The following is a 25,174-nucleotide window of genomic DNA, read 5'->3' on the forward strand; positions in this document are numbered from 1 at the left end:
GTGTGTGTGTGTGTGTGTGTGTGTGTGTGTCTGTGTGAGTGTGTGTATGTGTTTGTGTGTGTGAGTGTGTCTGTGTGAGTGTGTCTGTGTGAGTGTGTGTCTGTGTGAGTGTCTGTGTGAGTGTGTCTGTGTGAGTGTGTCTGTGTGAGTGTGTGAGTGTGTGTGTGAGTGTGTGTGTGAGTGTGTCTGTGTGTGTGTCTGTGAGTGTGTGTCTGTATGAGTGTGTGTATGTGTGTGTCTGTGTGAGTGTGTCTGTGTGAGTGTGTGTCTGTGTGAGTGTCTGTGTGAGTGTGTCTGTGTGAGTGTGTCTCTGTGAGTGTGTGTCTGTGTGAGTGTGTCTGTGTGAGTGTGTGTGTGTGTGTGTGTGTGTGTGTGTGTGTGTGTGTGTGTCTGTGTGTGTGTCTGTGAGTGTGTGTCTTTGAGTGTGTGTCTGTGTGAGTGTGTGTGTGAGTGTGTCTGTGTGAGTGTGTGTCTGTGTGAGCGTGTGTATGTGTGTGTCTGTGTGTGTCTGTGTCTGTGTGAGTGTGTGTATGTGTGTGTCTGTGTGAGTGTGTCTGTGAGTGTGTGTCTGTGTGTGTGTGTGTCTGTGTGAGTGTGTGTATGTGTGTGTCTGTGTGAGTGTGTGTATGTGTGTGTCTGTGTGAGTGTGTCTGTGAGTGTGTGTCTTTGTGTGTGTATATTGTTGTAATTCTCATGTACACAGGATGAGTTGTAAAGTTGTAAAGTTGTGCAACATCTCAGGAAATCACCTGTTTAAGTTGGAGGTGAGTGCGTTGGTGAAACCTGAATACTTGAGTGAGTCCAGACTGAAGCAGACTCTAATGGCTCGTGTGGTTTCTAGGATTCAGATCAGTGAGGTGCAAGAGTAACTTTTTGTCTACTCAAAGCCTTTTTATACATTACAAGCTATATTCACACACACACACTATTGCTTTATTGAACTTAAGCACTTTTATTCATCACCCACACACGTGTCAGTGGATGTGTCACCATAATTTGGGGCTCAACATCTTGCCCAGAAACACCAGCTCAGTGAAGACCTTACAAGACTTTGAGTTTGTGGTTCAGGATCCTCAGGATCGGACTCTTTAAATTTCACAGCTGAGGTCAGTCCCTAGCCACACCGCGGCCTGATTACTGCCAAACCTGTTGAATCAAGAAATCACTTGAATATCATCTGTCCGACAGAGTGAAGTAGATGGGATACTTCTTTAAAGTGTTAAAGAAGTATCCCATCATACTACACTCTAAAGAAACTAAAAAACACACGAGACCCTCAAGTCATTGACATCTATCAGTCTGGAAAGCTATTTTGAAGGTTTTTAGGTATCCAGCAAACCACGGCGTGAGGCATCATCCACAGAAAGCTGGGGTCGAACCTTCCCAGGAGTGGCCAGTCTACCATAATGACTCCAGTAATACATCAAGAATATCACAAAAGTACATAGACCAATGTCTGAGGAACTTCAGGCGTCACTTTCCTTAGTTAAGGTCAGCGTTTGTGATTCAGTAATCAGAGAACCCGATTAAGGATGGAGAGCCACCTCTGACCAAAAACTGCAAAGATTCAGCTCAAGTTGGCCAGAAAACATCTCGATGATCCCCAAGGCTCTTGGGAAAATATTCTCTGGGCTTACGAGGCAAAAACTTTTTTGAAGTTTGCGTCCTTGTACATCTGGCGTAAACACAGCACTTCAGAACAAAAGAGTGATTTGCTGAAAATGTCCTACTGTGTCAGGACCTGGGCACGTTGCTGTAGTTGATGGAACCATAAATCCTGTAGAAGTTCAGTTTGGGGTCAGTGTGGGTGCAGCAGGACGAAGATCCAAAATACACCAGAGTCCACCTCCGAATGGCTCCAACAAGTCTGGACTGAAATCCGATTGAGATGAATTCAAACCCTCAGTGCAGGTACAAAAAAGAAAACCCAATAAGAAATCAGGAAGGGCGTGGCACTGTGGCTTCAGGGCTTTTTCAAGTGAAACCACAGTGGTGCTAGCTTCAGTTTTACTGAATAACAATGTCCATTTGTAAATCACGGCCCTGTTAGAATCAAAAAGGACCAGGAAATGCTTACGGATGGGTCTACCTTCCCATTTACGGTACCATTGCAAACCCTATGAGCCGGGTCACTCCTCACTCATTACGTCACGCTTGTGCCACCTCCACCCATCCTGACCACGAAAGTCGACTTGTTTTTCTTCTCTGAGCATTTTAAGTGTTTAAATGTGCCTCAGTTTTTAGACATTCATGAGCTTTTACATCTTATTGGTTGGTTCTCTCTCCATCCTTCAGATGATGTTCCTGTCTATAGAAAGGTCACAGGACGGCTGTTGCAGCTGCTTTTTTCTTCTCTTTTTTCCTGTTGATCCGTGTTTGGCATCAGGATGTTAATCTGGGAAGTGACACCTGCAATTTGGCTCAAGCCTTCTGTTAAAGTTCTGCTGGTGGGATTTAAAAACACAGTGCAGACTATTTTTGTGCACCTTAGCGGAGCACTGCAGCACCAACGCCCATCTGAGTTTAAATCTTATAAATATGTAAGAGGCTATTTTCAAGCCATTCTGGCTTCATTAACAGTGAAGTGAACACAGCCTTGAGTAAGATCTGGATTTTTATTATTATTGTTATTAAAGTGCAGGAAGTGATACCATTTTTCCATTATTTTATTTATATATATTTTTTAGATTTTTGTTGGTTTTCATTGTGTGAAGTTTGTAATATTGGTTAAAAACATTCTGCTAAAACAAAAACAAGATCAAGTGAAGAAACCTGAAATAAGTAGTGTCAGAAACTTGAACCTTCCTGGCTCTGTGTTGCAGTCCCTCCGGCCGTAGAGCCCGTACACACGGAGATCCGTCAGGCCCTTGGCCGGGCATTCAGCCTTACCTGCCGTCTGCTGCGAGCTCATCCAGCTCGCCTCCTACGATATGAGTGGAAGCTGGGCACCCGCCTCCTGACTGTTGGACAGTTCAGTGACCAGAGAGACGACACAAACTACCACGTCAGAGCTTTGAACAGGGAGGGCTATGGCGAGTACACCTGTGACATCACCAATGAGGCCGGGGCAGGACGTTGCACGTTCCTGGTCACAGGTGAGGTTTATTATTTTTTGAGTTATTACACTTTAGTCACTTTAGTGACTTTATATTTAACATGACCTGAGTCACCGTAGATTTTCCTGAATTGCTTGACTTGTTTAAAAAGTGAAGACAATAAAGTTTGACTAGAACTTGGTTCTCGGTGAGGTTTTCAGTAGATTTTAATATACATTACATTACTTAAACCTTACCAGCTCAGATGTCACCCACAACAAGATCCACATCAGGTGTCACCAGGACATACTGATGAACAGTGAACAGCAGGAAACTGATGTTACTATGGCAGCCAACATAATGACAGAGTTTAATGCAACACGTGTTATCTATGGATGAGAGAATACCAACCTCAACACTGACAACAAAGCATAGCTCAGTGCAATAACATCAGGATATAAGACAGCTGCTGCTGGAAGGGTTCAGCATGGTGGGAATCACAGTGAGGGCGTACTGAGACAACCCTGGCACAGAGAACAGTGTAACTGAGGTATATGCTTGGACATGTGAAGACAGTGGCGGTCCTAGCCTGTTTGGCGCCCTGGGCGAACACTCCCTCTGGCGCCCACCCCACACACACACACAAAACATGTATGCATTGTATGCAAACGGCTACCAAACAACCATCATAATTCGTCATACAATGAGAACAGGACAAATCAACAATTGACAATGACTAATTAATATTAAAATCTGTAACATAATGTATTGTTTGGAGTTTAGTCTGTTACTGTTACTATTTTTACCATTTCTTCTTGGGGCAACTGTAACCCACATTATTTCCTTAGGGATTAATAAAGTATTCTGATTCTGATTGTTTCAGGATGACCTGCCATTATCCAATGACACATCTGTTTACCTGTATCATTTGTTCGTTTCTTCTCCTCTTCTTTTCTCTTTTTTCTAAACTGAGCACCTGATGGCTTTGAACTTTTCTTGTCCATCTTCCATTGGTTTTAATTTTGCACTCCAGTATGAACACCCATCCCTCAACCAGAGGATCACCACAGCATAACCTAATAGACCTACACCTTAGTTCACAGATTAACTTTGTCTAGGGTGTATTTCTGGGATTTCGCACAACCCAGGATTCAAATCATGAATACATAATGGGCTTGGATTTACAACATTATGAATGAAATGTGCTCTATTTGGAAGCAGCAGGTCTCCCTCTCCTTTCGACGGGTTATGTGTGAGACTTTAAATCATCAAACTGTAAATTATAAATTTTAAATTGTTATTGATCCCTAAAGTGTATATGTAACTGGAGCCTCGTCGTCTCGTCTCTCTATATACTGGACTGTATGTAGCGGAGATGACAATAAAGTTTACTTTGACTTCAGCAGCGTGCAGGCGCACCGAGGGCTCTCGCGCTCAGTTTTCGTGTATAGAATTTCGAAAAAACATCGGTGCAAATTATAAGTCTGTATCATAATGTCTGGTGTTTTCGTGTTTGTTGTTTTGTTTTTATTTAGTTTTATTTTGCGAGTTGGTTATTAGATGCTGCTCCAGCCAGCCAGAGGATCCCCCGCCGCCCCGCCCTCTCCTCCCTGTGCCGCAAGCAGCAGGCGCACCTCGCAAAACGGAGGGCGCCTTACTCCCAGCAAATGGGCGATAGAAAACCGATCGGTGCCTATGACATTCCCAATATGCGCTGGCTGCCGTCGGGGCAGCATGAGTACGAGCATTTTTTTTTTTTTTTTCTTTGCCGATGCCCGTGATGCCGCCCCCCATCACGATGCCGCCCCGGGCAACCGCCCGTGTCGCCCGTATCTAAAACCGCTACTGTGTGAAGACCACCCCCATGCTAGTGGGGGTGGCTGTAGCTCAGGAGGTAGAGCAGGTCAGCTGCTGATTGGAAGGTTGTTGGTTTGATCCCTGGCTCCCCCAGTTTGCATGCCAAATATCCATGGGCAAGATACTAACCCCGACTTGCTCTCCGCATCCATCGGAGTGGATGAATGATAGTTAGAAAAGCACTCACCGTATAGATAATAGTGCTTGTGTAAATGGGTGTGTATGGGGTTAATGTGCTTTGAGTACTCCAGGAGAGTAGAACTTTACTAGCAGCACCACTGAAACCAGTGAACCTATATACACCATTGTCACAGTAATCATAGAAGCACTTGATTACAAGATTAGCTGGTTAAATAAGGCATAATAGAGTGTCAGGTCCTAGGTGGAAACAAGTTATCTATAACTGAGGCTCTGCCAAATAAAATGCTCACAGCTCTGGCCACTAGGCTGAAGTGAGATACCAGAGAAGCTGAGATCTGTTCTGAAAAGATCCATCCCATCCACGCTGTACGCTCAGCTACAGGAGAATAATAGCAGCGGGTGTATTCCCATCCAGAGCTGAAATTGAGCAATTCTGGAAGAACATCTGAGAGAGAGAGAGGTGTCACATGACACTAACGCCCGGTGACTGGTGGACTAAAGGATGAGCCAGTCACCATCACAAAAGCAGACAAGTGCAGAGCTGGACAGCAGCAGGACCTGACAGGCTGAAGAAGCTAACGGCACTGCATGTAGCACAAAGAAAGGGTCTGTTAACAGCGGGTACTCAGTCATGAAGGATCCTTTAGATTTCTACTACATATATATATATGTATATACATATGTGTGTGTGAGGAATGCTTAACTTAAATAATTTTAGCAGTATTTTTATCCCGAGCACTTCAGATGTTTCAGTTTTTTTCTTTGTTATGTTGTTATGAGGACCTTATCTAAGTCAATGTGAGGAAACTAAAAAAATAATAATTTAATGTAACCGAACAAGCATGGGGAGAGAAGGCAACATTTAATATAAGTAATGTTTTTTTAAAACCTTTTTTTAAACCCTTTTGGGGTTTGAATCATGGTAACTCGGCTCATTAAGTTTTCAACAAATACTTATCAACTTTTGGGGAAAATAAAAGAGAAGACGTCGGACGAGTAATCCATCTCTTTAAGTACACAGGTCTGGTTTTGTTCTCACGTGAATTTGGAGTTGTCGTTGACTTCCAGGCTGAACCGAGTCTCCGAGTTTCAGTCTCTGAGCCCACTTGTATCTGCGTCTTCTCTTGATGAAAGCTCCCCTGCAGAGGCACCCTGTCAGCGCCGAGAGCCTTCCTGTAAAACCCGCCGCTGTGTTAAGCCTCTTATCAGGGCCAACCGCTGAGCAGCAGCGCGTTTTGCAGGCAGCAGCAGAAAGTGTTTAAAGAGTGGAGTTGTAAGCTCAGGATATAAAGATGATAGAAAATGATGGTGATTATGCCAGACTTGTCATTTACTGATGTGAAGTTTGTGTTGTTAATCAGGTGTGAACACACTGGTGGCATTTTAAACCTTGCTCATCCTGCACAACCAATGAGACAGCGTAAAGCTTCAGAATAAAAGTGACAGAAGCAGACATGAAACTGTGAGACAAAGTGCCAACATGACGACTCGCCAGACGGTCTGACTGTTCCTCCCACTTTCAGACACATGAAACAAACTGAATTTTAATAGGATGATTCATTTCTGTCTGTTGAAGTCACAACAGCAGGAGTCTAACATAAATAATCTTGTTATCACACAAATGCAGCAGAACACACACTATTCATTTAAAACAGTCACATAAAACACAAGAAAACAGTACATGAGACGTGAGAGAGATAACACCAACACAGTGCGACTCACCATGCTGCTCCCTGTTGCATTTACTTTTAGTCTAATGACATAAAACCAGGTGTGTGCATGTGATACACACACAGTGTATATTCAGTCAACTGAATGAATTGTTGTAACTGGAGTCCAGCTAACAAAAAGAAGCTTTATTTGATTCACGATTGGATTGTTCCTGGAGCAACAGGAAGTGTTTGCCCTCATAATAATATTGCGTCTATGATTATCACTACCAGCGCCACCTGCTGAACTGAGGTGTGGAAAATTCAATTCAGTTCAATTTTATTTATACAGCACCAAATCACAACAACAGTCGCCTCAAGGTGCTTTGTATTGTAAGGTAGACCCTACAAGAATACAGACAGAGAAAAACCCAACAATCATATGACCCCCTATGAGCAAGCACTTTGGCGACAGTGGGAAGGAAAAACTCCCTTTTAACAGGAAGAAACCTCCAGCAGAACCAGGCTCAGGGAGGGGCGGGGCCATCTGCCTAACTAATAATTAAATGCTGATGGGCGTATAAACTAATCTTGAAGCCTAATCTTGAAAGTAGAGATAGTGTCTGTCTCCTGAATCCAAACTGGAAGCTGGTTCCACAGAAGAGGGGCCTGAAAACTGAAGGCTCTGCCTCCCATTCTACTTTTAAATACTCTAGGAACAACAGCAGGAGTGAAGTGCTCTAATGGGTGCATACAGTACTGTAAGGCCATTAAGGTTAGATGAGGCCTCATTATTCAGGACCTTGAAAAGAGATCATGGATGCCAACAGTCAAATCAAACAACAAGTCAAAAGCTGTGGTTACCAAACAAATGAGACTGCAGCCACTGTCCCTGGCTCAACCGTCAAGTAAGGCAAGGAGCTGCTGATCATTTCAGTTGTGCAGGGAGGGCCTAGCATGCACTGTGCACGTGCAGAGATTAGTTAAAAGCCCTCAGCCAACTGTTTCAAGTCCCTATAGTAACACTACTGATCAACTGCTTGGAGAGATAGAACAAAGTGAGTAAAATAGTCTCAGTGGCAGAATTAGTAACAGTATCACATAGAAAAAAATCATATCGCTGTTAGCATTATATAGTTATGAAAATGTTACTATAATGCCATCAGCTAATTCATCTTTGTTTATTGATACTTATGTTGATGCTGTTACACTCAAAAAGCAGGTTCATACACATAAACATACAAAGATGCCATTGTTACAATATGATCATGTGTATTACTGACACAGCGTTGTTACTTTGTTGTTGTCACTCGGATCATGCCAAGTCTACTCAATATTTTTGAGTCCTGTGAAAGCAACTTGCAAGTTGCTGAGAAAAGCAATAGTTTTGCTAAATTGGCAAACAGCCTTGTTTTGGTTGGTAGTTTCACCATGCCAAGCATCACCACACAAATACACAACAGTGAGTAATCTGCAGCCTCGCAGTTCAGTTTCCAAAGATATAAAAATGACCCATCGTAACACCAAGTGTCACACACTGAAAAACATGGTGACAACATTGTTTTATATTCATGTGTGAAAAAGATATCCTGGACCTGTTTCCAGCTGTGTGACATCTGACCCAACTGTCTCCTCAGGAAAAGCCTACCCTCCAGAGTTTTACTATGACACCTACAGCGCTCTGTGGCAGAACAGGCCGCGAGTCTATGGCTTCAAACTGCAGTGGACTCAGATGGAGCCAAACGCTGTGGATCGAATCCTGGCCTACAGACTCGGTATAAGGCAGGTCAGTGTAGCACGTCTGAGGTTTGTTATTTGAATGAAGTAATCAGTCATCCCCACAAATGTCTTCATTTGCATTTTGTTTGTCCGAACTCAGCCGAGGTTTTGCAGAGTTTATAAGGGTCTTTGAAATGTCTAAAATCCATTTATATGGACGTTAGACTTTACAGTTATGGATTATGAGACTTGCTTATAATCCATAACTGTAAAGTCTAAGTGAGTTATGAAGTTAGAAATCAGTGTTTAATTATACAAATATTTAATTGAAAAAAGTCTATTGTAACCACTGAGGACTGATTTGCTAACTTCCCTCAGTCTGTATTTACAAAGAGCACGGTGCCAAGATTACATGTGAGGTGGGAGGAGAATATTTCAATCGGACACTAATTTACTAATACTGAAAAAGCCTTTTGCCTGTTTTTTGCACTTGATTCTGAAATGAACTGACTGCACTGCAGCTTTTTAAATCACCGCTCAAACTAGCCATACGTACGAGGGGTGTTAGCATAGTTAGTAGACAGAATCCCTTTAAAACCGATTTTGTTTACTAACTATTCTAATAGCTGTGCTTCAAAGCAGCTTTGGGAAAACAACCAGTGTGAAATTATAGCTTGCAAAGAAAAACATGCTTAAATTAGGAACTTTAAGTTGTCATGAGAAGTCAGAAAAATATAACCCCTCAAACTCGTGTCTGCCTTTGTGTTATTGTTCTAGATTAATGTACATTGTTCCCATTCCCAAAGTTTTATCTACAGCACAGCCCACTCTGGAATAACAACATTAACTTCTACAATGTCAGATGTTGTGGTGTCAGGAATCATCTTAATATACTGTCTTATGTGTTTGGTACAAGTCAAATATTAAGCACCTTGAGCCAGTAAAATAGAAAAGCACTGTATGAGAACCAATTTACCATTTTACCAAAAATAAATAAATATGGTGATATACTAGACAAGACACTTCACCCGTTGCCTACTGGTGGTGGTCAGAGGGCCCGGTGGCGCCAGTGTCCGGCAGCCTCGCCTCTGTCAGTGCGCCCCAGGGTGGCTGTGGCTACAATGTAGCTTGCCATCACCAGTGTGTGAATGTGTGTGTGAATGGGTGGATGACTGGTTGTGTAAAGTGCTTTGGGGTCCTTAGGGACTAGTAAAGCGTTATACAAATACAGGCCATTTACCATTTACCATATACTAGTTAGCTTTGCAAATGGGTGGTGTAGCAGTTAGCACAGACACCTTGCAGCCAGAGTCCTGGGTTTGAACCTGCCTTTGGCTTCTCTGTGTGGAGTTTGCATGTTACCCCTTATGAGTTCTCCTCAAGCTACTCCAGCTTCTTCCCATAGATCAAAGATGTGCATGCTAGGTTCCGCATTGGCTGCAGGATGAATATGGATGTAAGTGTATATGTCCTCTGTGTTAGTCCTTTGGTGGACCGGCAACCTCTCTCCCAGCCTCTTGTGGGAAAGACTCCAGCCCTCTGCGATCCCAGTTGAAATGGCATTAAGAAAATGGATGGATGGACTGATAGTCATGTTAACTGATAGATGTCAACTAAAAAGTTGTTGTTTCTATACCTAGTTGATCCTGCATGTGTTCTCTTGGTGTTCTTGCTCCATTAAGAACACCACAAAGTGCCATGCAGTTTGCAGCAGTGTGTTTAAAGCACTGCTGCAAACTGCATGCTCCGTGTACAAAACATCCGGGAGAGCAGATGTAAACAAACACAGAGGAGGGGAAAATCAGGGAGACACAGACAACATGCAAACAAACACAACGGGCAGAGAACTGCCCGACCGTGACATAAACAGTACATCTGTATGATGACTGACACCAGCACCACTGACTCAACAATGACTATGGCCCTTTTCATGTAAATGGCCTACCTGACTCTCCACTCAAGGGGGTCTCTGTTGCAAGAGCTCTGTCTCCCGTATGTCCTGATGTATCAGAAGTTAGTAGTGATCCCATATGTGTCAGGAGTATCGGAACAGTTGAGACGCATTTTTTCTAAACACCGGGTCTCTGTGGCTTTTAAACCCCAAAACACGCTGTGCCAAAAACTGGTCCACCCCAAGGATCAGGTCCCCTGACACAAACAGAGTAACATAGTGTACGCTGTTAAGTGCCAGGAGGATTGCCAGGATTTATCCATCAGGGAAACCAAACAACCTCTGGCGAAGCGGATGGCACAACACAGAAGAGCCACCTCATCAGGCCAGGACTCCGCAGTCTATTTACACCTACAGGCCAGTGGACACTCTTTCAGTGATGAGGATGTACACATCCTGGACAGGGCGGAGTCAAGGAGGCCATTTACGTGAAAAGGGAAAGACCATCTCTGAATCGAGGAGGGGGCCTAAGGGTACATCTGTCACCATCTTACAATGCTGTGATTGCAGCTATTCCCCAACTCTCTGTGAATGGTACTCATGGTTGTTGATCAGTGTTCATGACATTGTTAGTCAGTGGGCTGGTTTCAGTCATTATGCAAATGTCCTTTTTATAATGTTGGAAACCTGCAGTCAGCTGAGACTGAAGATGTCACCTGGATGAGTGATGAAACGTTTCTCCCACTGAAACGTCCAGATGAAAAGAATCAACCTTCTGGGATCTGCCTCCCTTAGTTTTCAGCTTCATATAATACACAGCCAGTAGGCCCTGATCACATGACTGGTGTGCTTGATGAAAAGTGTTAGTGTTTCCCACCTGCTGTTTTTTGGCCCACAATAACAGAGAAACTGCAGTTTTTATCTAAAGCTATCAAATGTTCATCCAATTTGAAAATGACTAAATATTTATTCCATTATCAAATTCACTGTCCCTATTCTCATCATTTCACAAAGCACTTAATCAGTGCAGATCCCTGAAACTGTACCTGAGGTCCCTGCAGCAGCAGCCTGGCATCATAAAATAAGGAGCAGGAGGAAGATGTGTTCCCATGGCAACTGGCTCGTCTTTTCATTCTACAGAGCTCTGTGCTGCTGAGAAACAGAGAAAAGGAGGAAGTGCTGATCGGGAGAAAAAAGTTATGAGGAGGCAAACTAAGTCGGGGAAGAAATATCAAAATGTTTAATTTGGGGGGAAGGAAAAAAAATTGAGACATGACACAGAAATAAATCAAGACACAACAATTTAAACACTTGTGCCTCAAGCCTTCTAAAGGGAGCTCAAAGTATTCCCATACAGAAAATCACACCAAAGCAGAATTCAGAATTAAAAAGAATTTTTTTTTAAACGACACAACATTTTGCTCTGATGAACAACATAATTTATTCGTTGTACTGTACTGACTGCACATAATGGTGGTGTGGGAGGCACCATATATAGTGACAGATCAGTTACCTGTATTATGAGCCATTAAAGAGCCCATGTTCATAATCGTATTATACTAAAGCAGACTGAAGTACAGAAATTACCTTCTGATACATGTTACATTTCTGCAGCACCTGTTTTGTTCTTTTGCAACATTGTAGCTCCTGTATCTTTAACATCCTGCAACAATGAGGTGTTGGTCATGCGCCATAGATAGGCATAGATTAAGGGGAACCTGACATGGGCAAAAGAAGATCTCATTGCGTTGTGGTGAAGATCTGCATAATGCGATTTAAATTGGGTAATAGGAAACTGGCCTTAGTGGAATATGTGCTCAGTTACAGTTGCTCTAGTGCATCATGGAAATAAATATGGCAATAACGCTTCCTCAATTTCTCATTCTCCCTCAGCTTAGAGTTTCTACATAGCTGCTGCTCGTCAACATACAGTCACGTGTTATGGTAAAGTTAGCCAAAGTAGCTGCTTCAGGTTAACATGCAGCATATTCCTGTTGTTGTTGCCAATTTAAAAAAACAAATGAACATTTGGCATGCTGTGCTGAGTTTAGGCTGATCTGTCGAGTTAATCGAAATAAATGTGTTATTTGGATGAGTTGGAAAATCCCGCGTTTTGTTTGTCTCAGATGGGTCAGTCTCGCTGGTGGGAGCAGGAGATTCCCATGGAGGGAACCATCCAGAAGGGGGAGCTCTTGACCTACAACTTAACTGAACTCATCAAACCTGAATCCTACCTGGTCCGCCTGACACCCATCACCCGCTACGGGGAAGGAGACTCCACTGAGCGCATTATCACATACAGCGGTAGGCTGTCTCGTTTTCTATCGTTCAATCCCCAAACAAGAGCAAACACTGGCTCTCAAATCTTTGTGGAGGAATTTACACCCACAGCTGTTTGCAACATTGCTTCAGATCACTGAGGTTCACATTTATGCACAGCTCTCTTAAGGCTTGCTACAGTGTTTCAAGTTGGGTTGAGGTCTGTAACAAACCTCTTTTTTCCAGGTATTCTTTAGTAGATTTGCTGTATGATCATTGTCCTGCTGCAAGATCTAAATTCAGCAAAACTTTACATGTGCTTTATATTGAAGGTAAAACCCTAAAATACAAAGAGAACAGAGAAAAAACCCAACAATCAACTCGATGCCTGCTGGGTGCCAGGTGGCACCACCACCAGCTGTGCACCACCATGCCTGATGTTGTAGGGACATGCTGTGTTTGGTCTTTGCCAGATATGGTGATGTACATTATGGCCAAACTTCTCCACTTCCACAGGACATTACAGAAGTCTTATGGTTTGTTCAGATGCAGCTTGGCAAACCAAAGCAGTGCTGCCATCTTCTTCTTAGAGAAACAAAGAAGCCTTCCAAGCAAACTGTACTTGCTAAGGGGTTTTGAATTTTACTGTCATGAACTTTAACATTTAACATGCTAACTGAGGCCTGTAGAGTCTGAGATGTAGCTCTTGGTGGGTTCATTGGCTGCAGCCATGGAGACAGTTAAGTCATACAGGACTTCTCCTTCTCATCCCTGCCATACATTCATGCTTCAGATGTCCATGAAGTTGGCCGTGGTGTTTCAGTGTCTAACTATAGGAGACACGTGATTATAAATGCAGCATTGGAAACAGATCCACAGCTATCAGCACAGACACAAACTCTTTCTGATTACAGTCTGCAAGCAGAAGGCAGACTTGCTGTATTTCTCAGGGGAAAATAAATGTTCATGTTTGATAAGTTTACTGTCAGAGAAAGATGTACAGGAACAGGAGAGAGGATTTTCAAAGGACTGCTCTGATAGTAAGTACGTAAGTAAATCAAATGTATTTATAAAGCACTTTTCACAGATAAAAATCAAAAAGTGCTTCACAATAAAACCACAAATGTAAATATAAAACAATGAAATTTGATAAACCTGAAATTTAAAGCTAACATGTAACCTCCAACTCTTGTTACATTACTCTTTAACTGGGCTTTTCATTATGTGTTGTCTGCTTATTTCATATTGAGAAATGCCTTTGACAATAAATTGTTGCACTGGTGCCTGTCAGTTTTGTATCGTCACGTTTATCTCCTGAGCAGAGAGGCTGAGTGCATTTCAGTTCAGGACTCAAAGGATTCTGAATTGAAATTTACAGGAGAATTTGCAACAGCAGTGATGGCGTCAGAAGTATAATGTGTAGGCAAAGAAAAGAGAGAAACTCTTTCATGTCCTGTGGTTCAGTGAAACAGGATTGAGATAATGCTTCAATAAAACGCCCTAAAAGTGGCCTCGTGCTTTTGAAGATGGCTGCTGAGTAACGGGCTTCAGGGACTCATCAATTAGAGTTTGGTGAGATTATACAAAGTTCACCATGACATTAGCTTTAAAGTGGCTGTAGGTTAGAAAGCAGTCATATTCATTAACGTGGCTTATAAGGCGATTACCCCCCTGCTACCTGATGTATACTAAAGGTTATACACCTTCCACAAGGAAGGGGTCCCACTCAGACCCATAGTCAGTAGCATAAACTCAGCCACTTATAACATTGCGAAACACCTTGTTACCATCCTTGCACCTCCCGTGGGGAACACCCCACACCACATCAAGAACTCCACCGACTTCACCGACAAGGTCCAGAAACTTACCCTGGACCCAGATGAAACCATGGTGTCCTTTGATGTAGTCTCTCTCTTCACTTGCATACCCACCATCGAAGCAGTGGAGACTGTCAGAAAACAACTACAAGAAGACAGCTCCTTGGAAGACAGGACCAACTTCACACCCGATCAGATTTGCACACTGTTAGACCTCTGCCTTACCACAACATACTTCAAATACAACGAAGGCTTCTACAGACAAAAACATGGCTGTGCCATGGGCTCCCCTGTGTCACCTATTGTAGCCAACCTTTACATGGAGGAAGTGGAAAGAAAGGCTCTTGGCTCTTTTAAAGGGAGAGTACCCAGCCACTGGTACAGATATGTAGACGACACCTGGGTCAAAATCAAGACACAAGAAGTGGAATCCTTCACTGCGCACATTAACGCCGTGGATAAAAACATCAAGTTCACCAGGGAAGACACAAAGGATAACTGTTTGCCTTTCCTGGACTGCGCTAAGCACATTGAAGAGAATGGCAACCTCAACATTGAAGTTTACCGAAGCCCACACACACGGACCAGTACCTCCTCTTTGACTCCCATCACCCTCTGGAACACAAACTTGGAGTAATTAGGACCCTACACCACCGGGCAGAACATGTTCCCTCTAAGCCTGAAGGGAAAAAGAAGGAACACACACATGTAAAGGAAGCACTGAAAACATGCGGTTATCCGAACTGGGCGTTCATAAAGTCAGCAAAGATGCACAGAAAAGAAGATCAGACACCAGCGAGGGAGGATAAGAAAGACAGACGCAACAACGTTGTCATCCCCTATGTAGCCGGTGTATCAGAGAAACTCAGGAGAGTTTTCTCCAAGCACGACATCCCAGTGTACTTCAGACCCAGCAACACACTCAGACACAAACTGGTTCACCCGAAAGACAAAACTCCAAAACACAGACTTAACAACGTGGTGTATGCTGTACAGTGCAGCGAAGAATGCCCAGACCTCTACATTGGCGAGACCAAACAGCCACTTCACAAGCGCATGACACAACATAGAAGAGCCACCTCCACGGGACAAGACTCAGCAGGCCATCTGCATCTTAAGGATAAAGGTCACTCTTTCGAGGATGCCAATATTCACATATTGGACAGAGAGGATAGATGGTTTGAAAGAGGAGTGAAAGAGGCCATCTATGTCCACTGTGAGCGACCATCTTTGAACAGAGGTGGTGGTTTACGACACCAACTGTCTGCCATCTATAATCCAGTTTTGAGTTCCCTCCCCAGACGCCTTAACGCCCACTCACATCCTGGGCCATCTGACCTCAGGAATTCACATGACAAGGTGGGGCCAGGTTTCACAATGAGCTCACCCGAAACCCTGGCTGATTAGGTCCCACACCCGCTTTCACACCTTGGCGCATGTGATTAGGTAGAGGATTATTAGGGGTCCTTTTGTCCCTCTCGGTGGGGGAAAACTCCCACTGGGTTTAAATCTGGGACTCTTGGCCATTTGACCTTAGAACTGAAGAAGCTTCTCGGATGAGAGGTGAAACGTCTTCAAGCAACTTAAAGAAGTCCAGACGCTTTTCTTTGCAAACTCCTTTGACTACGATGACCTGGATGACTGAGAACCTTCACAGACACTAAAGGTTAGGGTTCCCTGTCCCCCACACCGCAACCTAAACCCTCAGAATAAAGGCAAGCAACAAATGCTACTCACATGTCTTTTCCTCCTTATCTATAAGCTTATAGTTAGAGCTGGAACAGGTGACCCTTAGCCTGACCCTTATTCCAGCATAACTGCTGGTGGGCTTTCCATGACCCGATGAGCATTTTTTTTCACTCATCTCTTTTCACTTCCTGTTTGTCTGTACGCCAACATACTGCATTTAATCATTAATATTGTTTCGACTCTGGCCTTCTCTCTTTTTCTGTTTTAAGCCACTGATGAAACAGCCTGTAAAGTGATGTCAGGAAGCATGAGCTGATGTGAGAAGGCCAGTCTCTGACAAACCGCAGAGGAGGGCTTCACAGGGCAGGTTAAATGCCTCAAATGTTAAATAATAATTTATATCTGTGTTGAATGACTTAAGATAACAAGACTTTTAGCTGAAAAGTTAACACTTCAGCTAAAAGTGCAAACAGTTGAAGTGTCACAGAAATCCTGGTGGGAAGTGCAGACAGGAGTCAAAGTAAAACACAAAAACACGAGTGGAGTAAAATCAGGCTGACAAACAGAGAAACATCCTGGCTCACAGCAGGAGACACTGATGCACAAACACAGTAAACATGACCTAGTCTGCTGCGTTATGATGAATTTTGACTGTCAGTGAACATCCTGCCACCTCCAGATCATGATTTTACCTCTGTGCCACAAACACAACCATGATGGTAACTGCACTTTGTACAACATACCTCATTCACACAAACCCTTTTTCCTCCACCTAATTGCTTTGTATCTAACATGCACACATGAACACATCAGAGAGCAACTTGCTTAACTTGCCCAAGGACACTTATGCATGTAGGCTGGACAATAGAACAGCCAGGACCAATGTTCCCTCTAATGTTTCATGTGTCTGAGCGAACACACAAACTCCCTGAGCGGTCCCTTGGACCACTGTGAGCAACAGCAGACGTGTGCACTGTGGTCACGCCAGCATCGAATCCATCCAAGTTGCATGGTTTATTAAAATAATGAAATTACAGCATTTACATTTATGTTAGACTACTTTTAATTAACTGCATTAGCCCACTTACAAGGAAAATGTAAAAAAATCTTGTTCATGACCTGTGTAGTATGTTAACACTATTGGAAGTAAAAATAACTTGAACTCCAATTTTGAAAACAAAACTTTCTTTTTATTTGTGACTTGTATTATGAGTCTGAGTCTGTGGTCTGGGAGAGTCCTGTAACTCTGTCTGCAAAATACAGTATATAATGACCAATGTTGGGCAATTAATTATATAGTTACTTCTTCAAAAAAGTAACTGAGTTATGCAAACAACAAAGTGTTTTGCAGCTGTTTACCTAAAAATGCAGCCAAGGCGTTTTTAAATAAACATTTCAAACTATTTACAGAACAATCAGCTGTTCTGCATCAAATCTGATGCCACACAAATTATTTGTGCCACTCCAAAACTAATTTCTGTCCACTATGAGATAAAGGAGAACAACAGCCTGATACCTGCAGGCCTGACAACAGGAGATGTATCACTGCTGTAACACCTGTAACATTCAGCAGCCGCCTCATTGTTCTGACACACACAACAAAACTATTGACTACACTACACACTAACTACACACTAACTACACAAGATTTGCGCTAAACGTCTCAAATCTCTCACATCTCAAAACACCGCTGTCACTCCTAAAACTTCCCCCGTTTCTTAACAACTAGATGCCATGTTGCCATACCATTTTTTGATTGGTCGACATGGTACTTTTTTGGACGAATAGGAAAGAGAGAGGGGGGTGGGGGTTTGTTTTTGCTCACAGGCTTTCGAGCGTTTTCCTTATAAAACGCTGTTTTTACCCTTTCTTCCCACAGTAAATATAAACAACGATAGTATTCAGGAAGAAAACCAAACATTGCAGATATTTTTATCATAACTCTGGTTTTACGTGGCCTATCAACACAATTTAAAAACTGGTATAAAGTCCACACTTTTTCCGTCAATTGTTCCGTCTGTCCTGCTCACATCTCCAATGGTTGTACACGTTGTCATTAACGTGGCTTCACTGCACATCAGCCACGCCGCTTTGCTAGCTAAAACACTGGTGTCGGCACATAAGGACGCTGTCATAGCCTGTCAACGACGTTGATTAGCTGCGTATATACGAATGTGAATCACTTCATTGGCTGGACTATAGGATAAGGTGGCATCGTTCTAATCCCATACAGGAGCAGCCAGTCACTTACTGACTAACACTGCAAAACAGAATTGTTAAAGATTTAATTTTAATTTCAATTCAGGTTAGATTGTTTTTGTGCACAACGCAGATTTTCTGTGCGCAGAGACCGTGCCAGCAGTGCAGAATTGCGCACGCGTGCAGCTTAGAGGGAACATTGGCCAGGAATCAAACTACCAACCTTCCTTCTCTACCTCCTGAGCTACAGCCACCCCAGAGAGCAGCTCAGGTTTCAGTATCTTGCCCAAGGATACTTATGCATGCAGACTGACATTCAGCTGGGTCACATGATGCTCTGCATGTCACCATCTGACATCTGTCAAAGCTGGATTTAAGAGAAGAATGGATACCCTGAACCCTGCAATTAGGTAATAAAAACTGTTTTCACTGCGTGTGATTTAGTAGATTTAGGTTTTCTAATCCTTCATTAGTTTGTAAATGAATTTTATTTCTTCCCAACACAACACCTTGGCCATGGTTCAGGGTTCTTGTCAGATCAGCATTTCCTGATGTCCTACAGTTTGGATAAGAACAGCTCGGCAGATGAAGAAGAAGAGTTTGGATGTTGGTCTTAAACAAAGGGTCACATAGTACAAGGCCCTGTTTGAGAATGTCAGCCTTATAGAGCTCTGTGGTCTGACAGCTGTGAGGCAGTGTTCATGTGTACTTAAATGATAATCTACACTTTTTTCTTCTTTCTGTTACCAAACTGTCATAGATTTGAGTCATCAAGGTTTCCAGCATGGTTTACATTTGGTCAGACACTGAAGTGCTGTGGTAATATTATTGAGATTGACACAGTGTAACAAAGTACAAGACAGGCACACACCTCAGAGCTCTGCTGGTTGAAAATGAAGCACAAGCTCACTGCCAAATAATGCAGCAGCTGTTCACACAGTTTGCAACAGCTGTACAGTGTGTGTGTGTGTGTGTGTGTGTGTGTGTGTGTGTGTGTGTGTGTGTGTGTGTGTGTGTGTCTAGGCTACTTCCACTTTCGAACAGCTGCTTGAGTGTTCAAGGGTTTTATAGGGCAGGTTAGAATCAGGTTTAGGTTGTAGGGTAAGCAGCCTGGGAGTGTCACCGAGGTCTGCACAATCCAATCTATTCTTATATCATAACTTTAGCATATGTTCTATGAAATGTGTCCAGGCCAGAGGGGCTCAATAACAGGTTTACACTGAAAGGTCACCTGCTGTTTTTTGTCTTGTATTTTCCTCATGATCTAAAAAGCTGTTTATAGTCCAGCTTGATTGTTTGCATGTCACAGTTACTGTCCTGGATCATAATGGTTCTGTTCACACTGAATGTTTTCGGACTGCAGGACTGCTATCTGTTCTGACTGACCTCTTCTTTTTTGTCCCTTCACAGCTCCTGTTAACCCACACCTCAGTAAGTATCTGCCCACACTGACACACAGTCACACACTGGGCTGCACTGGGGTTTAAAAAAGTCCATTTCAAATGGTGTTCTATACTGGGAACATAACTAAAGGTGGATTAGCCATATATAAAGAGTGTAGACTCATGCAGGAAGTAAAGAAAAAGCTTTTCAGGTGCGTCCCACCTGACCTGCTTACAATCAGCCGATATTTATTTATTCTTATATCATGACTTTAGCATATGTTCTATGAAACGTGACCAGGCCAGAGGCGCTCAGAGTCCAGGTGGATGGGTTGAAGTTTAACATTTTAAGTCATATAATATCACTGGTCGATTACATTGTAGTTATTCCAGCGTTCTTCTGTTATTTTAGCATTTTGGTTATTGCTGTTTGTTAGTTAGTTCCTTCCTGTGACTAAAAGTTTGTCATATTTTTACAGGTAAAAGTTTATATAGCATCTTATTTTCCTTGAAATGTGACAGGTGTCTGTATGTATACTCTTCACTTACTTCCATGCGCTGACATTTTGGATAGGACCTTCCCATCCTGTTTGTTGGCGGCAGATCAAATGTGCACATCTACCCTTGCTACACGAAGAGATTACTTCTGATTGGATCACTTCCAAACTCGCCCTGCCTCTCTACACAACCTAAATAACTCTGATTGAATCTCATCTCTCAGGAACATTTTCATCTTATTTCTGTTCGTCGGTAAAGCGTCAAAACATTTCACAGTTTTTTGTCTTTGTGCGTTAGTTTAGTTATCAAAAATAAAGGTAGCTGATGAAAACTACGACTGAAAATAAACACTGGTTTGAAGCCAGTTAGCTTTGGCTGCAAGGAATTTAATGACTCCTCCAGTTCCATCTAACAAGCTTCTGGCAGTTTGTGGTGCATATGCTCTGAGAAAACACAGCTCCATGTTGTTTTGGTTGAGTGTTAACTCTAAGCTTCACATGCTTTAATGATTGAAAAATCTCCATGACATCACCAAACGCTCCAAAGTGAGCGAGTACAATCAGTGTAGAAACTGTGAAATGCATTTGTACCATCGTACTGATGATCAAAAGAAAACCACTCAGAGTTTGGCTTCACGTTGTGAGATTTACATTTAATATACAACTGAGCTTGCTGTGCTGTAGCTCTTATACTTTACCTACTCCAGGGTCTGTAACTTTGTCATTTTAATACGATGAAAGTAACATTGTGCTGGTTTCATTAAATATGCTAAAGTTATTATATAACAAATGAGCTTATTCTGAGCTGATCAGGTGGGAGTGGAGCAACCCAACAGCTGACATGGAAACAGCCAATCACATCACACTTCATAAATCCAGATTTGGAATATTTAATATTCACAAGTTATTACATGATTTTCATGGACAATGAAACAGATAACTCTTGAATTTGACAGCTGAATTTAGATTTTTCTGTAGGTCAAGTATGTATTTATTAAGGTTATATTTGTGTGTGTGGTTTGTGTGTTCAGGGGAGTTCCAGTGTGGTTTCGAGGATGAGGCATTGTGTTTGTTCTCTCAGGACAAAAATGACGTGTTCGACTGGACACGCCACAGTGCTGCCACACGAGACACCAAATATACGCCAAACACGGGACCAAGCTCTGACCACACTGGCTCCAAGCAGGGTACACACACACACACATACACGCATACACACACACACATACACACACACAACAGTGGACATCACTTACGTTTCCTGAATATCGTGTCTCATTAATAAATGTTTCACACACAAATCCCAAAAACATTCAACTCACTTTTAAATCAAATGACAAGAACAGTCTCAGTTCAAACGTTACATCAGCAACTGTTTTCCCGCACAGCTAACTTTACAATGCTGACCATAGTAAACCAGTTTTACAGATTTCATTCATGTGTTTAGTTTGGTTTTCTACACTTTATTTAGCCCATATTTGGTAGTAATACGAATTAATAATTATTATTAGTATTATTCAAATGTGTAATTGTTGCAGAGGGGCTGAATCAGTCTGCTGCTGAACTGTTGGGTGGGTCAGATTTATCAGTAATGGATAACAGTTGATTCAGTGACCTCTTGAAGAGGTCACCAGTCAGTCACCAGTCACAGAGTGAGCTTTCTTGATCAGTTTACTCAGTGTGTTGGGGTCACCAGCTTCAGCACATTTTAAGCCTTTTTAAAGCATCATCACTCAGAGATGCAAACATGTGCCTTTTCTGGTTTCCTCCTATGCTGCTGTCGCTCATTACATTCACTGCTTTTTACAGTAGCAGCGAGGCTTCTCTAACTCTACAACATCTCCACCCTTCTCTGAGATTGTTCCTCAGGTAAACATGTTTCCTACATAGAGAAATGGAAGCACTGCAGTATGCAGATACTGGACACACAGTTTTTCCTGTACAGCCCGCGGTTGACTGAAACACACCATCTTAACTCATTTCCCTTTAAGAACACCCTCCTTTTAAGAAACTTTTTTTGGCTACCCCTCACAAACACATGGTCGAACAGCAGGTGGTCGGGGCTTTTGTGGTCATAAAAGCACTGTGTGTCTGAGATGACCAAGATTTATGAATATTTCCTCTCAATTTCATTATACAGATAAAAAAGTAAGAAAATACTGGAATAGAACATTCAAGTCTGAAATTTAAACATCTGACTCACAGAGATAACTTGAACATATACACTACCGGTAACAAGTTTTAGAACACCCCAATTTTTCCAGTTGTTTATTGAAAATTTTGCAGTTTAATGTCTCATTGCACTCTGAAAATAAAGCAGAGTACAAATAAGCAATTGTAGTAAAAAAGAAATCATGGAATCGGTTTATAGACCAAAACGTATTCTAACCTTTGACTCATCAGTAGCACCTTTGGCAGATATAACAGCTGAACACAGCCGTGGCATTCTTTCTACAATAGAAATCAAATATTCTCCCATATCTGTAGCAGAAGTTCCCATAAATGTGGACCTTGTAGGTTGCTTTGCTTTCACTCTTCTGTCCAGTTCAAACCAGCTCGATGGGGTTTAAGTCTGCAGACTGTGCTGGACACTCCATGTTTACAACCTTACCGTCTGTTGTGTCTTTGGGTCTGTCAGACCTCTTTAAAGGCACCAGCTTTAAAGGCTTGATCAACCTCCATTGCTGCAGAACAGCTTTAAACTGTTAACCCATGTTGTGTTCCCTGAAAAAAGGCCTTTTTGTATAATTCAATAATAAATGCACATTATTTTTCCATTTTGGGTAATCTGACCTTGTTTTTGTAATTTCTGGCAGTTTGCCACTTACCTTTCTACCACTTCAAGCTGTTCATTGGACTTTAACAACTTGAACTGCTGTAAATAACTGGAAAAATTGTGCTGTTCTAAAACTTTTGACTGGTGTATGTTCTCCTGAGAACTAAGGAAAAAAGAATCTTCCCTTTTAACTTTTTTGTGATTTCCTTCTTATTTGGAGCTAAAAGAGACACCCATCATGTGACATATCAATGGAAAGCCCATGATGTCCTCTATTTAATACATCAGGACTTAGTAGGATAGCTCAAATAGACCAAAAGCAAATGTCCATTACAGAGCACATAAACCAATAGGCTGGTTCTCAGGAGGATGTGAGAGAAAATAAGGATAACTGGTCCACTGTAAACGATATTAAAAAGTTTTCAGTGTATGTTTTATGTTGGTGTCTGAAGTTTCATTGACTTGTTAGAAAACATCAAACATCTGTTCCACTGTAAGTGGAAATCTCTTTTTCTATCCCACTTTCCATTTCCACTTCAGTTCTCTCCGGACTTAAACAAACTGAAATCATTTCTTTGCTCTGGGTGTGCGTCTGTTTATTTTTTTGTGTTTCATGGGGGCGATCGTGGCTCAAGAGTTGGCAGTTCGTCTTGTAATCGTAAGGTTGCCGGTTCGAGCTCCGACAGTCTCGGTCGTTGTGTCCTTGGGCAAGACACTTCATAAACCTATTGTGCACATGCATTCTGTCCCTGATTTCCCACACTACACTGACACAAGTGCAAGTGTATTGCAGGCCTATATCTCTGAAACTGAGAGTCTAAAGAAGCAGGTTGCGGAACTGCAGCTGCAACTGATGACAAAACTATCTAAAAAGCAAAGAAAGCGACAAGTTAAAGCAATGGAAAAAAACACAAGAGCCACCCGCACCTGTAGTTGACACTCTGGTACACCAAGTTCCACCACGAACCCCAGTGAGAGCTGAGCCTAAGGCTTGATTCTGTTTTAGGTGCGGTGAAGACGGCCACATAGCCAGGAACTGCGAAAATGCTATAAACAAGGCTGGGGTTGATCAAAAGTACAAAGAACTAAAAGCCAGACAGGAAGAATGGAAAGCCCAGCAGCAGGGTCAAGCTTTAAACTGGAGCAGGCTCCGGTAATGGGACATAGGGGAACCAAGAACATTCACAAGAGTCCCAAGTCAGAACAGAGATGCCAAAGTAAACAACAACATGCTGAATCCATTCCAAATCACCTTCCAAATGGACTAGTCGGATCAAGGTCTCTTGCAGAGGTTAAAATAGGGGAACTATCACATAGTTGCGTCATTGACTCAGGGTCTCAGGTTACCACAATTTCAAAATCATTTCAGTTGACCCACTTACCTTCTCATCCTCTTTTGCCATTAAATGATCTGTTAGAAGTTGAAGGTGTTGCAGGCCAAATTGTCCCTTATCTTGGGTACATTGAAGTTGACATCACTTTCCCACAGAGTTTCACGGGGAAGGAGAAAGTTGTAACTGTAACTGTAGCCTGAAATGGACATGTCAGAAATGTCTGTGCAGGCCCCGGATCCACTCTTCTAGTCGAGCCCCAAAGCCAGTCCAGCCTACCAGGTGGCTTGATATTTTCCAGCTATGTAATGTCAAAGCCACGACAGACATCCTTCAAAGTTCCCATTCTCCTAAAAAGTGAGACAATGCATGATATCATTCTGCCAGCTCACCGTCCTTTGGCAGAGATATCTGTTCCACTTTCAGTTTCTCCTGCAAGGTCTGAATGTAGGAATCGAACTAGAAGTTCAGAACAGAAACATGCTCAGTGTTACATCACCCACAAAGTAAAACCAAGTGACAAAATCCAGTTCGATTTGTGAGGAAGCTTTCAAGACCCTCATTGAGAAGTTGCCATCTGCACCAGTGCTTGGGTTTGCTGACCCCAGAAAACCCTATGCTTTACATACCGATGCTAGTTCACATGGCCTTGGTGCAGTCCTATACCAGGAAGAAGAAGATCGGTTAAGAGTCATCGCCTATGCCAGCAGAGGCCTGTCAAACTGTGAAAGAAGGTACCCCACTCACAAACTTGAATTTCTTGCATGGAAGTGGGCAATTACAGACAAGTTTGCTGATTATTTGTATGGAGCTGACTTCACTGTCATGACTCACAATAACCCACTAACCTACGTTTTAACGTCTGCTAAACTTGACACAACTGGACATCGATGGCTTGCTGCTTTGTCGAATATCAATTTCAACATGCAGTA

The 25,174-nt window shown here is 42.5% G+C and overlaps 1 protein-coding gene across 1 annotated transcript in view; it reads left to right on the forward strand.

Moving 5' to 3' along the window:
* The window catches only part of LOC116333145 (MAM domain-containing glycosylphosphatidylinositol anchor protein 2-like), a 209,511-nt gene that overhangs the window by 164,241 nt on the left and 20,096 nt on the right, over positions 1 to 25,174 (forward strand). The window contains exons 9-13 of the mRNA XM_039603582.1: positions 2,823 to 3,095; positions 8,320 to 8,468; positions 12,419 to 12,596; positions 19,667 to 19,687; positions 21,167 to 21,322. Coding sequence (XP_039459516.1) covers positions 2,823 to 3,095; positions 8,320 to 8,468; positions 12,419 to 12,596; positions 19,667 to 19,687; positions 21,167 to 21,322 — 777 coding nt within the window. The remainder of the gene's footprint in view (positions 1 to 2,822; positions 3,096 to 8,319; positions 8,469 to 12,418; positions 12,597 to 19,666; positions 19,688 to 21,166; positions 21,323 to 25,174) is intronic.

The sequence above is a fragment of the Oreochromis aureus genome, linkage group 19, assembly GCF_013358895.1.
Source record: "Oreochromis aureus strain Israel breed Guangdong linkage group 19, ZZ_aureus, whole genome shotgun sequence".
Lineage (NCBI taxonomy): Eukaryota > Metazoa > Chordata > Actinopteri > Cichliformes > Cichlidae > Oreochromis > Oreochromis aureus.